Genomic DNA, 16,941 nt, shown 5'->3' on the forward strand with positions numbered 1-16,941 from the left:
AATTACTGATAGAAAGGTAAATGGCCTTTCTTAAAGCAACGTGGCTGTGTGTATAAAGAACTGTAAGAATGTTCCTTCTGGAATAGAATATTCTGGAATAGCGTATGCCAGAAACAGATTCAAGAAGATATAGGAATTTAGTACAAAGTGACATTTTAAGTAAGGAAGAAGACAGATTTCCTTTTCTGGCTGTATTGAGGACAGGATAACCTAGAAAACCTTCCATTACAAAAATATTTAGACATACTTGATAAAATATAACAAAATGCCTGAGCTCCCAAGATAAAAAGGGAAGACCCCAGGGGTCACAACCTATAAGGGAATAATCTAAGTCTCCTGGTTTAATGTCCAGTTGGAGACAGGACACCAATCTTACAGGCTGTGTGAATGTGGGAGGGGGAGTTGGATCTGAGTCTCCTTGAAAATCTGAACCTTGAGGCCAGGTGCAGTGGCTCACGCCTGTAATCCCAGCACTTTGGGAGGCTGAGGCAGGAGGATCACTTGATGTCAGGAGTTCAAGACCAGCCTGGCCAATATGGTGAAACCCCATCTCTACCAAAAATACGAAAATTAGCCGGGTGTGGTGGTGTGTGCCTGTAATCCCAGCTACTCGGGAGGCTGAGGCAGGAGAATGGCATGAACCCGGGAGGCGGAGGTTGCAGTGAGCTGAGATAGCGTCATTGCACTCCAGCCTGGGTGAGGAGGGTGAGACTCCGTCTCAAAAAAAAAGAAAAGAAAATCTGAACCTTGAGTGACAGAAATCAGTCATAGTAGCCTTCTCACATTGAGAAAAATCTGATCCTTGCTTGATCTCTTTTAAAGACCAATGGTTTCAACCTCTGACAAAGATTCTCTGATTGACCAGACTTTTGTCAGGCTTCTGGATCTTCTTCTAAGCCCATCTGCACTTCCTTGCAAGATCCAGTTTTAGCAAAGAACCCTGAGTCATTTTGGCAAGATTTCCCACCCTGCATATCTGACCGAGTTCCTCATTCTTTGCTGTCCCCCAGGGAATGTTTGATCACCATGGCCTGTCTTCAGCAGGATGACACTGACATTGGCCTTCTAGGTCAGTTTAGCAGAATCCCCCTTACTCCTGATGATTCCTCTTACTTTTTCCATCCTTGGCTATAAATCCACACTTGCCATCACCATTTTTGGAGTTGAATCCAATCTCTCTTCTGCACTGGAAAATCCATTGCAGTGGGCCATCTAGCTATTGGAATGGTCCTGAATAAAGTCTGCCTTACCATGCTTTAACAAGTGTTATTGAATAATTTTTTTTTAACACTTCTGAGTCTCTGTCCACCTGGAGAACCACTGCAGTAACACTCAGTGGGGTACCTGTGTCATATCTCAAGCACAGTATATCATCATGACAGGTAGTCTGAACTCTAAGAGGTTGTTCAAATTAAACATATTTGCATTGCTTTTGTCTTTGTATAGTCTGTCATTGAAACTATCCCTCAAATAACAAGATATGCATAAAAGTTCTCTATCGGTCATGAATGTACAAGGACATTCGATATGCTTTATTTTTTATTTTATTTATTTATTTATTGAGACAGAGTCTGGCTCTGTCGCCCAGGATGGAGTGCAGTGGCGCGATCTTGGCTCACTGCAAGCTCCGCCTCCCGGATTCATGCCATTCTCCTGCCTCAGCCTCCCGAGTAGCTGGGACTATGAGTAGCTGGGACTACAGGCGCCTGCCACCACGCCCGGCTAATTTTTTATATTTTTAGTAGAGACGGGGTTTCACCGTGTTAGCCGGGATGGTCTCGATCTACTGACCTTGTGATCCACCCGTCTTGGCCTCCCAAAGTGCTGGGATTACAGGCGTGGGCCATCACGCCCGGCCTTATTTGTAATAGGAAAAAATATTGGAAGCTGCCCCATGTCTGATGACAGTAGAATAAACACTATGCAGCCATTAAAAAGAACAAAGTTGATCTCTCTGTATGAAAATGGAAAAACTGTTCACACATTATTTATTTTTATTTATTTTTTTATTTTTTTTGGAGACGGAGTCTCGCTCTGTCACCCAGACTGGAGTACAGCGTTGAGATCTCAGCTCACTGCAAGTTCCACCTCCCGGGTTCACGCCATTCTCCTGCCTCAGTCTCCCGAGTGGCTGGGACTACAGGGGCCTGCCACCAGGCCGGGCTAATTTTTGTATTTTTAGTACAGACAGGGTTTCACGGTGTTAGCCAGGATGGTCTCTATCTCCTGACCTCATGATCCACCTGCCTCGGCCTCCCAAAGTGCTGGGATTATAGGCGTGAGCCACCACACCAGGCTATTTATTTTTATCCTTTATTTTTTGAGACGGAGTCTCACTCTGTCACCCAGACTGGAGTGCAGTGGCATGATCTCGGCTCACCACAACCTCCGCCTCCTGGGTTCAAGCGATTTTCCTGCCTCAGCCTCCTGAGTAGCTGGGATTACAGGTGCACACCACTGTGCCTGGCTAATTTTTGTATTTTTAGTAGAAATGGGGTTTTGCCATGTTGGCCAGGTTGGTCTTGAACTCCTGATCTCAGATGATCTGCCTGCCTTGGCCTCCAAAGTGCTGAGGTTACAGGCATGAGCCACCACGCCTGGCCCACACGTTATTAAGATTTTAAAAAAAGCAAGCTACAGAACAGCCCTGTCCAATAGACAGAATGCAAGCCACATAGTGACTTCAAATTTCCTAATAGAAATATTTTAAGATATAAAAACAAATAGGTGAAATTAATTTTAAGAATGTATTTTATTTTACTCAGTACACCATATATAGATTTTATTATATATATTTTGTTATTATATATTTTATTATATATGTGGTGTACTGAGTAAAATAAAATACATTTTATATATATATATATAATATATATATGTATATTTCTTTTTCTGAGGCAAGGTCTCATTCTGTCACCCAGGCTGGAGTGCAATGGCATGATCACAGCTCTCTGCAGCCTTGACCTCCTGGGCTCAGGTGATCTTCCTACCTCAGCCTCCCAAGTAGCTGGGACTACAGGCTCATGCCACCATGCCTGCCTAGTTTTTGTATCTTTTTGTATGGACGAGGTTTCGCTATGTTGCCCTAGCTGGTCTTGAACTCCTTAGCTCAAGTGATCCATCCACCTTGGCCTCCCAAAGGGCTGGGATTACCAAAGGTGTGAGCCACCACGCCCAGCCCCCAAATATTCTTTAAACATGTAATCATATAAAATTATATGAGATATTTAATATTCTTTTTTTATACTAAGTCTTCAAAACCTGATGTGTATTTTACAACACATCTTAATTCAGACCAGCCACATTTCAAGTATTCAACAGCCACTTATGACTAGTAGCTACAATATTAGACAGTGCAACTATAGACCATGTTTAGTCTCTATTTTTTTAGCAACTCCCAAACCAGCTTTATACGTATTGTAATAAACATAGAAAGCATTTGGAAGGGTACACAAGAAATGACTAAAAATGATTTTTTTATATGAAATGAGAATGCAGGGAGGGAAGGTGATCAGGGTTTAATTCATGTACATCTCTGTTTGAATTTATTATATAAGGATATATCATATTTACTAAAAATGTAAAAGAGAAATGCTTATTCTTTGCAACACAATCCATGTATAGAAATCTGTCTTAAGGAAATAATAAAATATGTAAACTAACATTTATGACAAGGATGCCCTTGGCCCAAGACGTGAATAATTTTTTCTAGTGTATCCATGATATAGACGTTACCTGCCTTACTGTATAAGAGAAAACATAGTGTACCTAGGGCTCAGTACTACCCATGGTTTCAGACATCCATAATTTCAGGCATTCACTGGAGGTCTTGGAGTGTGCTCCCTCTGGGTAAGGGGGGGACTACTGTATTCAGCCACACTGGAGGCTTGACTCCCTGAAAAGTGAATGGAGAAGAACAAATTGATGTGAAAAATCTTTGTCCTCCAACAAATAAACAGATAGGATCTGAGCCCTGGGGAGATCACTGAGGCTTCTCTTAACCCTTCAGTGGGTGGTATTTTCCATCTGCTCACAGGAATGTTGAGATTTTGGCTGTGGACCTTGTGTCTTGCTTAGCAAAGTTGTTTTGTGTAGATCGCACCTGACATTTAAAATTCTTCCAACAACCACAGGAGGTAAATGAAGAATTCACGCACAGTGCAAGGATAAAACTGCACGGGTTTCAGCTGCCTTGGACACCCTGTGCTTTTCAGATATTTGCTGAATGGAAGTTAAGTGCCCAATTTGTTCTGGTTGGAGCAAAACTTTGTGGACTGACAAGGAGGGGCATCCAAGATGTAGGAAGTTAAAAAAAATGTTGCCAAACAAGGTGTAGAGCACGATCCTATCTGTGTTTTGAAATCTATAAAATTATGTATCTATGCACCTATATCTAATATGTCTATCTCTGAATGGAGAGAAAGAGCCTGACCATTACCACCCTCTACCCCTGGAAGTGAGAATGAAGTGTACAGGGAGCCAGTGCAAGGAAGAATGCTCACTTCTTACTTTATATATTTCTGTACTGTTAAAATTTTAACATGCTGTTTTGTAAAAAAAAGTTAATAAAAGCTATCAACTGTAATCAGAACTACTCTCTGACAGTAGATGTTCTCAAACCATCTCACCAAGTGCCCAGAAAGAGTTAACACAGGAGAATTCCAGATGTTTGAAGTGAGGACAAATTCCTGCTTTGAGGGTGGGAGGTGGGCTTAGGGATGAGAGGCAATGAGGAGGGAAGAGGAGGAAAGAAGCTGAGGGGAGGGCTGGCTGCTGAGCTGTCATTCCAACCAATGGCATGAAAGTTTCAAGCCCAACGCCCATTTGTGGAGACTATTTCAGGAGTTAGGATTTGCATCTGAGTTCATTGCCGCTGTAACCTGTCAAAGAAGAGCTAAGGGAGCTTTCGGGGTTGGCTTCTTGGAGGCTGCTTTCTCCTTTACTTGGAAGGTAAAATTCTCAAGCCCAGGCTGATTAGGCGGTGGTGACTGATTGGGCTGTTAATTTTTTTCTTTTTGGTGTATTGATTTCTTTTTCCAACTAGGGCTGTAAGATGCTTATGGGATAAGGTTTTACTTTTACTAACAATGATATTTACATGGAACTTCTAACAAGATGGAGTGGTTCTTCCTGGTCCTCTGCAGATGACAAGAAGCATTAGGTAGATTTTCTTGGATAGGCTCTCATGGAAAGGAGGGAGCACCTATGCTTTGATTGATTAACAATTTTCATGTTATTCCTTCTTGGTTTCACATAGAGCATGGTTAAGCTTTGACAGGAATTGCAGATGCGTGTAGCAAATCCTACTTAAGTAGAATGGGTTCTTGCTTTATTTTCCATCTCAGTAAAAACTCTTAAAACTCCCGTCATTCATAGTAAAGCTACTTTACAAGAGAAAGTAGAAAAAAAAATAAAGACAGAGTTTGGAAAGACACTTTTAGTGAAGTCACCCAGTGTTTACATCGAAATGTAGCTCCTCTCTCCCCCAGCGCTATGTTTTCAACATCACAGGGACCTTCTTTCCCCTCGCAGTCTTCGCTAGTGATGGACCCACATGTGATTCAGATGAGCAGCAAAGGCAACCTCCCCTCAATTCTGGACGTGCATGTCAACGTCGGTGGGAGAAGCTCTGTGCCGGGAAAAATGAAAGGCAGGAAGGCCAGGTGGTCTGTGAGGCCCTCAGACATGGTCAACAAAACTTTCAACCCCATCCGAGCCATTGTGGACAACATGAAGGTGAAACCAAATCCAAGCAAAACCATGATTTCCCTGTCCATTGGTGAGTTGGGGACACTACTAAGGGGCTGTCAGTGTCCTCCTCTACTCTCATGTTCACAGGCTGGCTGGAGAAGATGGCAGTTGGGGGTGAGTCTGAGTACTGAACATGGGAGAATAACCTCTTGGCTCCTTTTGTTTTTTTCCTCCCATAAAAAGGGGACCCTACTGTGTTTGGAAACCTGCCTACAGACCCTGAAGTTACCCAGGCAATGAAAGATGCCCTGGACTCGGGCAAATATAATGGCTATGCCCCATCCGTCGGTAAGCTCCTCCTGAGACTCCATACCTGGTGACTGCCAAATCTTTAGTGCTCTTATAACAGGACTAAATTTCTAGCAATCCTCTTCACTTTCCTGATGCATAATTCCTAAGGAGAGGCTAAGATTACATGGTCCTTTGGATTTGGGAAAGAGGTCTTGGGATGCTAAAATACAAGGCATCAAGGTCCAACTTCTTTCCGGGCTTTCTTTGGCATATGGGCACTTCCCCTTTAGGCTCCCAAACATACTTACTTGTCAAGTAAAGCTCCTCTCCTGTCATTACTAATTCTAATCTGAAGGCCTTGAGTCTGGCAGGAGCTTCGTGTTTGCTGAGCCTCTAGGTCCTAAATGGATTTGCTTATTGCTCTGTGTAAATAGTTCCTTTGCTTCATTTCTGCTTCTCTATGTATTGAAGACCTATTTTCATTATGGTCCTGAGCACATTGAAATGCAATTGTTACCGTTTAAGACTAACGGGGTTAAACAAACAAATAAACACCTAAGAACAACAAAAAATGGGCTGTCAAACTGAAGGATAGAAGGTTGTTTCTGATAGATTGAAATTACTCCTTTTTAGGTTTAATTCTCTCCATCTATTAAAAATTTCTACCCTGAATATTTTGGTAAAGTACATGATTCCTTGACTTTCAGTGTTGAACAAATGTTCATTTTTTTTTTTTTTTTTTTGAGACGGAGTCTCGCTCTGTCGCCCAGGCTGGAGTGCAGTGGCGCAATCTCGGCTCACTGCAAGCTCCGCCTCCCGGGTTCACGCCATTCTCCTGCCTCAGCCTTTCCGAGTAGCTGGAACTACAGGCGCCCGCCACCACGCCCGGCTAATTTTTTTGTATTTTTAGTAGAGACGGGGTTTCACCATGGTCTCGATCTCCTGACCTCGTGATCTGCCCGCCTCGGCCTCCCAAAGTGCTGGGATTACAAGCGTGAGCCACCGCGCCCAGCTTGAGACGAAATTTTTGCCCTTGTTGCCCAGGCAGAGTGCAGTGGCGTGATCTTGGCTCACCGCAACCTCCGCCTCCCGGGTTCAAGTGATTCTCCTGTCTCAGCCTCCTGAGTAGCTCGGATTACAGGCACGCGCCACCATGCCCAGCTAATTTTTGTATTTTTAGTAGAGATGAGGTTTCTCCATGTTGGTCAGACTGGTCTCAATCTCCCGACCTCAGGTGATCCACCCACCTAGGCCTTCCAAAGTGCTGAGATTACAGGCGTGAGCCACCGCGCCTGGCGATTACAACTTCTTAAAAAATATAGTCCCTAAAAAAGATTTAAGAATAATAGAAATCCTTGTATTACACAGAATAAAACATAATCACAGAAATCAAGATGGTGCAGAGTATTTGGGGAGCTCTTCCTTGTTATCATTTATACATTCGTGCTTATACTAAAATTGTAAAACAAAACGTGAAGTGAATCTCCTTTATCCACAGTGGCTGAGAGCTGAACTAAATAGAATGCCCTCTGAGCAGAGGCAGAGGCAGCCTGAAGCCCATGCTGGGCCTCCAGGGCATAGCTGTCAGTTGAGGGATGAAAACTTCATCTTCTGGCCAGGCACAGTGGCTCACCCCTGTAATCCCAGCACTTTCAAGAGGCTGAGGTGGGAGGACCCCCTGAGCCCAGGAGTTTGAAATCAGCCTGGGCAACAGAGGGAGATTCTCTCTCTACAAAAACAAAACACACACACACACACAAAAAAACAAAAAACAAAACAAGAAAATTCAAAGATTAGCTGAGTGTGGGGGAGCACGGCTATAGTCCCAGCTACTCAGGAGGCTGAGGTGGGAGGATCCCTTGAGCCCAGAATTTGAGGCCGCAGTGAGCTATGGCTGTGTCACTGTACTCCAAGCCCGGGTGACAGAGTGAGACACAGTCTTTAAAAACCAAAAAAGCTCCACTTTCCACTCTTTTCTTTCAGGCTTCCTATCCAGTCGGGAGGAGATTGCTTCTTATTACCACTGTCCCGAGGCACCCCTAGAAGCTAAGGTGAGCCTTATACAAGACACCAGCTTGGAAGCAATTTAGGGCAAACTATCCCCTTTTCCTTGTTTCTGTTCCACAAGAAGTACGGGTGTCAGAGGGGGAAAAGCTGAGAACAATTTCCCTTTAGCAATTAGAAGACTTCTCATATAGTTGGGGTCACTAATCAGTGATTATAGTTAATGTCATTACAGTGTGATAATGACCATCCCATACAACTTAATGTGGTGTCTGTCTCAAGGAGGCCGAAAGGATCCAGAGAGCACCTATATTTGATTGTCTGTAAAAGATCATTTGAGAAAAACTCATAAACACTAAAAAATTATTTTAAAAAAATTTACCAATAGGATCTTCCTTTTTTAAAAAAAATTGTAGCTTTTCTCATTTACTGTAAGGTCATTTAGAGAGAAAGACAGAAGTACCAGGACATATTGAATTGATGGCAGTGCCAAGTTTAAATGATGTCCTTCCCTCTATAGTCTACTGTGTGGGGTCAGCATTTTCTAACATAATGTGTGTCTGTCACCTGTATGTCAAAGAAGAGCCAGGCTTCAAATCTCTGGCCAAAGGTAAATAAATAACCAAGCGAGAAAGGTCCAAGGCCAGCATGCTCTCTCATGGAAGTCTGCTGGGTCACAGCCAACCTGTCCTTTTCAAAGTGATTTAAGTGGCCAACATTTCAACAATAGTTATCAACATATATAAATTTCTTTTGGTTTTGGCTTAGTACATTTCCTACTACTTACAACTTGTTAAAGGAAGTTCACAATTGCTCCCAACTCACCCACCTGACAACTTCTTTTCTCCTGTTGCTGTTGGAACCCCTAATGAAATTAACCTTTTATTTCCTTCACAGGATGTCATTCTGACAAGTGGCTGCAGTCAAGCTATTGAACTTTGTTTAGCTGTGTTGGCCAACCCAGGGCAAAACATCCTGGTTCCAAGACCTGGTTTCTCTCTCTACAAGACTCTGGCTGAATCTATGGGAATTGAGGTCAAACTCTACAATTTGCTGGTAAATGACTTTTTAATCTTAGACTCAAATGCTCAGTTACTAACCTGTAAAAAATATATGACCATTACTTCAGCAGAGGAAGTTCTCAAAGTGGTGGCTGAAGCCAGAGACAGACTTTATTGCTTACATTGGACCCTTGAGATAAGTGAGGATTCCCCCTAAATGTTTCAGAATCATCTTAGTCTCATCCTTTCTTTCTCTCCAGCCAGAGAAGTCTTGGGAAATTGACCTGAAACAACTGGAATCTCTGATTGATGAAAAGACAGCTTGTCTCATTGTCAATAATCCATCAAACCCCTGTGGGTCAGTGTTCAGCAAACGTCATCTTCAGAAGATTCTGGCAGGTACGTCCAGCAGACTTCACAGAGGACGAGGTGGGGACAGAATCCTTCAGCTGTTGTGTGAAATGACAAAAACCAGTCATTCCCTAAGTTCCAAGCCTGGGGTGGAGGTGGGGAGCTCCACTGATGTCTCTCATCAATACTGTGCCATAGGAGTGGTAGGCCTTGCCTAAAAGAAGAAAAAGAAGAAATACTTGTCTCTTCATTACTCCCAGGAGAAAAAGAAATAATACTTGCCTCTTCACTCCCATCATGTTGAAGATAGGGTCTGAAATATCTAGTTACTTAAATGGTGAATTCAGGCTCTGCACTCTGGAAGAGTATATTAAGAATTTACAGTTCTTAAATAGGAAGACAAAACACACAAACATGAAATGCAAATCACACTTTGCTTGTGCTTTTTGTCTTCCTCTTTAAGAATTGTAACTTCTTAGTATTATGGGATAGGGAAATTACATGATATTATGTGACTATTACATGATAAAGCAATTCACATTAAAACCGATTTCAGCATGTTTTATTTTCAGTGGCTGCACGGCAGTGTGTCCCCATCTTAGCTGATGAGATCTATGGAGACATGGTGAGTTTGATCAGGATATATCACTACAGTAATCTCAAATTATTTTATGGGAACTTTAGAAGTGGAATAATCGGAAACAACTCCTAATCGTTTCATTACAGCAAATCAGCATCCCTGCACTTTTTACAGATATACAGACCCACAACTCCTTAGCCAGTTTTCCGAAACCCAAAGAACTTTGGAAATCCAAAGATTCTTGGAATTCATTTGGTTACGAAACCTGATTTGACCTGATATTTGTAGGTTTTTATTTTTCCCACTTATGGATCTATATATTTGTTAAGAGTGTGGGGAAAATGGCAGAAATGTTAATATTATTGATTAGGGGTACTATCCTAGACAGCTCTGGGAGTGTTACATAACGTATGGTAAATGTGCTACATGGCCTTTCTAAAGCCCAAACCATTCTGTATTATGAAACATACCTGGCCCCAGGAATTTCAGATAAGGGGTTGTGGACTCATATTTTAAATCTGTAACTCCTATAGACAGTAATTTCATAGAGCCAGCTTCATGGAGTTGTAAATATTACTGGGCTAAGGTCAGTTTCCTCATTTTAGGCTTCCTTTAATCCAGTCCAGACACCAAATTAAATGGCTTTGTGTAGTCCCTTTCGAAGCCTCTTGCAATCCCAGTCATGCTTCAGGGTAGGGATGATCCCATTAATCCAAGGACCTGTCCCTAGTGATAGAAGGAAATGGGTGGGAGCCACGGGATCTGGCATTGCAGTGAGAAGTAGACAAGAAAACAACCATAACAAGTGCCTCTTCTCAGGTGTTTTCGGATTGCAAATATGAACCACTGGCCACCCTCAGCACTGATGTTCCTATCCTGTCCTGTGGAGGGCTGGCCAAGCGCTGGCTGGTTCCTGGCTGGAGGTTGGGCTGGATCCTCATTCATGACCGAAGAGACATTTTTGGCAATGAGGTGATAACAATATGGTGAAAGAGTATGTGTAATTTAGGGTATATATTTACTTCGTGAGCACAGTGGGGACAAGGGAGGCTTTTTTTTCTTTCTCCTTGTCAGTCACACAGCAGGTGTGTGGCAGAGCTGAGCTACGAACCCAGAGGGTCTGATCTAAGAATGCCACTAGACACCATCACTTCCCAAGATTAAAAATCTGATAGAAAGGTCAGAACAAGAAACCCTAAGACAGGGATGCTTAAGAAAAGCTAAACAACATGTTTCTTGTGGGTGTCTTTTAGATCCGAGATGGGCTGGTGAAGCTGAGTCAGCGCATCTTGGGACCCTGTACTATTGTCCAGGGAGCCCTGAAAAGCATCCTATGTCGTACCCCGGGAGAGTTTTACCACAACACTCTGAGCTTCCTCAAGGTAAGGGCAGCTCCTGCCCTCCACTTTGGGAGTTTGGGAGTCAGAGAATGCTGCCTGTGGAATTAGGAATAATTGGTTCTCCTTTCTGGAGCCACGTTCCAATATTAGAAGACGGCATCAGTGTAAGCATCCACACACACGTTTCTCACTTCCGGCCATTCTCTCTGCCCCTGGTGAAAAGCTTCAAGTAATAGAGCTTTTTCTTTTTCACTCCTTATGCCAGAACATCACACCTACGTTCCCACTCTTCAATAAGGGGTCTATTTTTAATGGCTTGGCTTTTCTTTTACTTAAAATTTGATCCTTGATTTCTCCTTGCCTCCTCTTGTAGTCCAGTGCTGATCTCTGTTATGGGGCGTTGGCTGCCATCCCTGGACTCCAGCCAGTCCGCCCTTCTGGGGCCATGTACCTCATGGTGAGTATGTGGGTGGCAGGCACTAGGTCAATGCATGTTGTAAGGCAAAGGGCAGTCATTCAGCAGAATTGCCACAGGCAGTCACGCAGGGTACAAAGACAACCAGCTAGCCTCCTGAGCCAAGCACTTTAGGAGTTGTCTTATTCTGAATTGTCCCACTGAGGTAATTTAGCCTCCATCAGTTCTCATAAAACTCTTTAAATGACTTAATTAGGCAGGGCATGGTGGCTGACGCCTGCAATGCCAGCACTTTGGGAGGCCAAGGTGGACGGATCACTTGAGCGCAGGAGTTAGAGACCAGCCTGGGCAACATGGTGAAACCCTATTGTCTCTACAAGAAATAAAAAAAATTAGCTGGGCGTGGGGGCACACTCCTGTAGTCCCGGCTCCCTGGGAGGCTGAGATGGAAGAATGACTTGAGCCTGGGAGGTCAAGGCTGTAGAGAGCCATGATCGTGCCACTGCACTCCCGTCTGGGAGACAGAGACCCCATCTGAAAAGAAAAAAAAAAAAAGATTTAATTCTTCAGTACAGAGAATCATTTTACATACGTAGATACAGGGAAGATTTAAAACACAAATAAGAGGCTTTTCATACCATTCTAATTCTCAACTGGGAGTGATACTGGTTCCCTAAAGGTATCTGGGAATGTATGGGAATTTTGTTTGTTTGTTTTCAGAATGACTAGGGGCTGCCATTTTGTGGGTCAGGGATGTTAAATATCCTGGAAGGGGTGGGCTAGTCTCATGCCATAAAGAGTTGCCTGGTCCTAATGCCAATAGTGTCTCTTTTGAGACATACTAGCATTCTATTTCCAGCTTTTATTTATCAGCGTCAGGGAAGGAATTCTTTAATAAATTATTAATAAAAATATATCCTCTCTTCCCTGAGAAAAATTCCATAAATATTAGCCCTCTTATTTATCAGTGATCAGTAGTACAGTTCCAAGGTATCTTTTAAAGTAGCCCCTACCTTAATTTCTGGCATAGGAAATTGGCCTGTTCTCCCTCCTTCTGATAAGTTGGCCTCTCCCTCCTGTTGGTATAGGTTGGAATTGAGATGGAACATTTCCCAGAATTTGAGAATGACGTGGAGTTCACGGAGCGGTTAGTTGCTGAGCAATCTGTCCACTGCCTCCCAGCAACGGTGGGTGCCTGTGTCTCTCAGGACATTCTCAACAGTTTCTAGAGCCCCAGAAGCAAGCTCTGAGCTGGTTTTTAGCCTGATCTTTTCTCCTCCAACAAAATGTCTTCTCATTTGATAAGATTCAAACTGATGTGTCTCATGGATCCTATTTAAAATTTGCTTCACCCCCCCATCATAATCCCATCCATACTGGGAAGAAAAGTTGTAAACAAACGTTCTAGGTGAGAGGAAATTGAGCCTGTCCTACAAGACCTTTTAAGACGAATGAACTCAGTTGCTGACTTAGCATCCCAGTCATGGGAACTGAATGAACTGATGGCCCTGATGAAATGGTACCACTTCTTGTGGATCAGGGTCCTGACCATTTTAGGGTGGTCCAGTACCAGACTCAATTGCTCTGAAAGTAACAGGCTCTTCTTTTTGCAGTGCTTTGAGTACCCGAATTTCATCCGAGTGGTCATCACAGTCCCCGAGGTGATGATGCTGGAGGCATGCAGCCGGATCCAGGAGTTCTGTGAGCAGCACTACCATTGTGCTGAAGGCAGCCAGGAGGAGTGTGATAAATAGGCCAGCATCCATTCTCCTGAGGATGTGTCCCATCTGGGGAGGGCTGGACTAGGCCTTGCAGCTCCTCAGGGACTCAGGTGGCCCTACTGGGAGAGGGGCCTCAAATGAACCATGTCAAGAGTTCAAGATTGTTCCTGCTTTTCCCCAAGTACAACCACACCCACATTCAGATCCTCCTCATTCACATCGCAGATTCTCCCTTGCTCTGCGCTGCTAGAGTGACTCACTAATTCATTAATCTGCCTCCCTCTCGTAAGATTTCCTCCCTTTTTTCTTGAAAGTACCAGGTGAACAAAGTTTACCAGAAAGCAGTTGAGACAAGAAGATAAGAGCTCAGGATGAGAGAAAAGAAAAAGATTGAGAGAATTTGTGCCCCCAACCATTTCCTCAGACTCTAAGAAAGAACACGCTCTCTCCAGGCAGGTCCGAAGCTCAACTCTTATTGCCTCACTTCAGGTATATCTCACTTTATGCAATAGAATTACAACTGGAAAGAAGTTGGGGACACATGTATTTGGTAATTACATTTTAAACACATTAGGAAAAGTTGCTATTTGAACTTTTTATTGATTTTTGGGCGGAGTAAATAATTATTTTGTGATGCAAATAAATATCCTTTAATTGATCGACTTCCTAAATTTAGATTTGTGTGCATCAGGCTTTCTTTTTTTTCTTTTTCCTTTTTTTTTTTTTTTTTAGAGAAGTTCAATATAAGCTTTTCTTTTCTTTCTTTCTTTGTTTCTTTCTTTATTTTGAGATGGAGTCTTGCTCTGTTGCCCAGGCTGGAGTGCAGTGGTGTGATCTTGGCTCACTGCAACCTCCGCCTCCTGGGTTCAAGCGATTCTCCTGCCTCAACCTCCCGAGTAGTTGGGACTACAGGCGTGTGCCACCGTGCCCGGCTAATTTTTGTATTCTTAGTAGAGACAGGGTTTCACCATGTTAGCCAGGCTGGTCTCAAACTCCTGACCTCAGGCAATCTGTCCGCCTGGGTCTCCCAAAGTGCTGGGATTACAGGCGTGAGCCACCAAGCCCAGCGGCATCAGGCTTTCTTAAAGTGAGAGCACGCCTGTACTAGAGCAAGCAGGAATCAGAGACCTTCCAGAAATACTACTGTGTAAGGGCCAGAAATAGCTTCACTCGTCATTATTATATAATCATTATTACTTTTGCTGTAATGTTAATATTGATTTATTAATATATATTATCTTTTCATACATTTTCTAAGAAACATTTATATTGACAAGATCTTTTATTTTGCCAAGGGCATAAATTATTGTTTTTCTTCTTTTTTTTTTAAATAAATTTTACCAAGTATGGCTCTTCTGTGATGTGTTTTTTTCTCCGTTTGGGAATTTCTAATCCCAGGCACTGCTCAGTCTCATTGTTTCATTACCTATGAGGTTTCATTTACTTCTTTGTAAATGTACTGACTTTTAGAGTTACTTAAGAACTACGATTTCTAAAACATTTTATTTGGGAGCTCAACTTCTGGCTTCCTACTTACAAACAAGGCAAACCAAGAGGCAGTAAGTTATAACCTCTGGCCTTTGTCTTTACATTTTCAACTTTTCGGATCCCTAACCTCTGGTCCCAAGTTACTACCCTTGCCTAGATCCACTAACCACTCACTAGGTCACAAAGTTGATGGTTCTGGCTTGACCCAGCAAATGAGAAGTGTCCTAGATGTATTTTTTTTTTTTTTTTTTTTTTTTGCAAATCTTCGTAGGCACAGTTGCCTGTTTAATTTTTTCTTCAGCCCTTCCCTTAGAGGAGGGAGCCTTAAGTTACCTTTCAAGGTTGGGGGTTAGGAATCTATCATAACGAGTCTAGAGAGTTCTCACCAAGGGAAATTTTCCTTATCTAAAAGAGGAACTTCAGGTTTCAACCCTGCCAGTCACACCCAATTAATGTCCTTCACAAAACTAAACAGCATATGTTCCCTTTCAATTTAAGTTTGAGTTCAGTGAGCTCACAGCAAAATTTACCTTTTAATTTTCTTCAACAAATCCAAGATGAATATACAAAGGATGAGATTAGATAAAGATTTCAGTTTCCCGTATGCCACCGCTGCCGCCAATTTTCCAAAAAAGCCTGGCTCCTCTTTTCCTGTTCCTTCATCCAAGCCCCCAAAGATCTCTAACCAGAAATAAACAGGAAGACTCCGTGATTTACAAAAGACGTTTTAGTTTCACACGTACAGAAAATTCTACCCAGCATTACAAAATTCTTAGACTTCTTAAATTCCTGATTTTCCTTGGTATTTACATTTTGATAAGGGAGCCAATGGATCTTCAAACATTTGAACACTGCACACTGGACAATTTCAAACGATACAAACAAACGCAACCATCCTTCTTTCTCATTCCTGTCCTTCAGCCACCCAGTTAGTTTCTTCTCCCCTGAGGGAATCAGTTATCAGTTGCTGGTCATACTTCCAGATTATCCTGTGCCTATGTAAGTGTGTGTGTGTGTGTGTGTGCACTTTTCCTTTTTTCAAATAAAGTATTACCCAACTTTGTAATTCTGCGCGCTATGGAGGTCAAAGGAGGGATGGCATTGCTGGGGTGTCCCCCACGTCGAGTGTCTCTAGATAAAAAAGGAACTACCGGGCGGCGGCTGCTTTTCACACAAGCTTAAAATTCCCAAGAGTCAACTGCCAGTTGCTTTGGGTGGTGGCGTCAGAGTGTCTTCAGATAACACAAGGAATGCGTGTAAAGATCGGAGATGGCCAGGCGCGGTGGCTCACGCCTGTAATCCCAACACTTTGGGAGGCCGAGGCGGGCGGATCACGAGGTCAGGAGTTTGAGACCAGCCTGACCAACTTGGTGAAACCCCGACTGTACTAAAAATACAAAAATTAGCCGAGCATGGTGGCGCGCGCCTGTAATCCTAGCTACTTAGAAGGCTGAGGCAGGAGAATCGCTTGAACACGGGAGGCAGAGCTTGCAGTGAGCCGAGATCGCGCCACTGCACTCCAGCCTGGGTGATAGAACGAGACTCCACCTCAAAAAAAAAAAAAAAGGATCGGAGACAAGGGCTCTCAGCTGCGAATTCACCTTTTCTTTGTGTCCGAGCCCCGCCTACCGGGTAACTGGAGAGTATCAAGACCGGGGTGTTACCAAGCGCCTCACAGCAGCCCCCGGCCGACATCAACATCCCGACCCTGGGCAACCCGCGGCTGCGCAGGCGCGGATGCATGTTTGGCGCTGCGCTAGTCAGTGCGCATGCGCCGTCGCTAGGCAACAGGGCCCAGCTCCGGGCGCCGGCGTAGAATCTGAGCTGCAGGTGAGGGTTAGTTCCTTTATTCGGACCCTGCATTCTCTTAGGATGTTACATTTTGTTTCCTTTTTCAGCCTGCCTACCTTGGTCACACCCTGCTTCGAGTTTCTCTTCCTCTTTTGCTCCCGGTTTGGGCTCTGACTGGTGGAATTGTTCCAGGAAGTTGACAAAACATCCTAGGCTTTGTAATCACCTGTTAACTTTCTCAGCTGTAGATCAGAACCAGCAACTTCCA

At 43.4% G+C, this 16,941-nt stretch overlaps 3 protein-coding genes across 5 annotated transcripts in view; 2 read left to right on the plus strand and 1 right to left on the minus strand.

Moving 5' to 3' along the window:
- Positions 1-16,941, plus strand: part of TLE7 (TLE family member 7) — a 222,886-nt gene that overhangs the window by 58,537 nt on the left and 147,408 nt on the right. The gene's annotated exons all lie outside the window — the stretch shown is intronic.
- On the plus strand, positions 4,867-15,948 carry TAT (tyrosine aminotransferase). Its single transcript, XM_032155958.2, has 12 exons — positions 4,867-4,950; positions 5,533-5,779; positions 5,935-6,039; positions 7,966-8,033; positions 8,884-9,042; positions 9,248-9,386; positions 9,911-9,963; positions 10,738-10,890; positions 11,172-11,300; positions 11,632-11,715; positions 12,762-12,860; positions 13,287-15,948. Exons 2-12 carry the CDS (start codon positions 5,545-5,547, stop codon positions 13,425-13,427), a joined length of 1,365 nt encoding a protein of 454 aa, XP_032011849.1. The 5' UTR covers positions 4,867-4,950; positions 5,533-5,544; the 3' UTR covers positions 13,428-15,948.
- On the minus strand, positions 9,125-16,622 carry LOC116470453 (uncharacterized). 3 transcript variants are annotated; one of them, XM_032155959.2, is made up of 3 exons: positions 16,484-16,622; positions 15,413-15,563; positions 9,125-9,552 (listed from the first exon to the last, which is right to left on the minus strand). In XM_032155959.2, exons 1-3 carry the CDS (start codon positions 16,581-16,583, stop codon positions 9,354-9,356), a joined length of 450 nt encoding a protein of 149 aa, XP_032011850.1. In that variant the 5' UTR covers positions 16,584-16,622; the 3' UTR covers positions 9,125-9,353. The 3 variants fall into 3 exon arrangements, 2 of the variants coding, with proteins under 2 accessions (XP_032011850.1, XP_058297174.1); XM_058441191.1 differs by lacking the exon at positions 9,125-9,552 and adding an exon at positions 11,191-12,207; XR_009214245.1 differs by lacking the exon at positions 15,413-15,563.

The sequence above is a fragment of the Hylobates moloch genome, unplaced genomic scaffold, assembly GCF_009828535.3.
Source record: "Hylobates moloch isolate HMO894 unplaced genomic scaffold, HMol_V3 SCAFFOLD_6, whole genome shotgun sequence".
Lineage (NCBI taxonomy): Eukaryota > Metazoa > Chordata > Mammalia > Primates > Hylobatidae > Hylobates > Hylobates moloch.

Excerpts from the sequence above, each read along its gene's own strand:
- TAT (XM_032155958.2), top strand. The coding sequence starts at position 5,545 with ATGGACCCACATGTGATTCAGATGAGCAGCAAAGGCAACCTCCCCTCA. Across the intron at positions 11,716-12,761 it reads CTGGGGCCATGTACCTCATG|GTTGGAATTGAGATGGAACA; the intron begins GTGAGTATGTGG and ends CTGTTGGTATAG. Across the intron at positions 12,861-13,286 it reads TCCACTGCCTCCCAGCAACG|TGCTTTGAGTACCCGAATTT; the intron begins GTGGGTGCCTGT and ends TTCTTTTTGCAG.
- LOC116470453 (XM_032155959.2), bottom strand. The coding sequence starts at position 16,583 with ATGTTGATGTCGGCCGGGGGCTGCTGTGAGGCGCTTGGTAACACCCCG. Across the intron at positions 15,564-16,483 it reads GGCTCGGACACAAAGAAAAG|AGATCTTTGGGGGCTTGGAT; the intron begins GTGAATTCGCAG and ends ATTTCTGGTTAG. Across the intron at positions 9,553-15,412 it reads TTGTTGAAGAAAATTAAAAG|GCAAGGCCTACCACTCCTAT; the intron begins GTAAATTTTGCT and ends TTCTTCTTTTAG.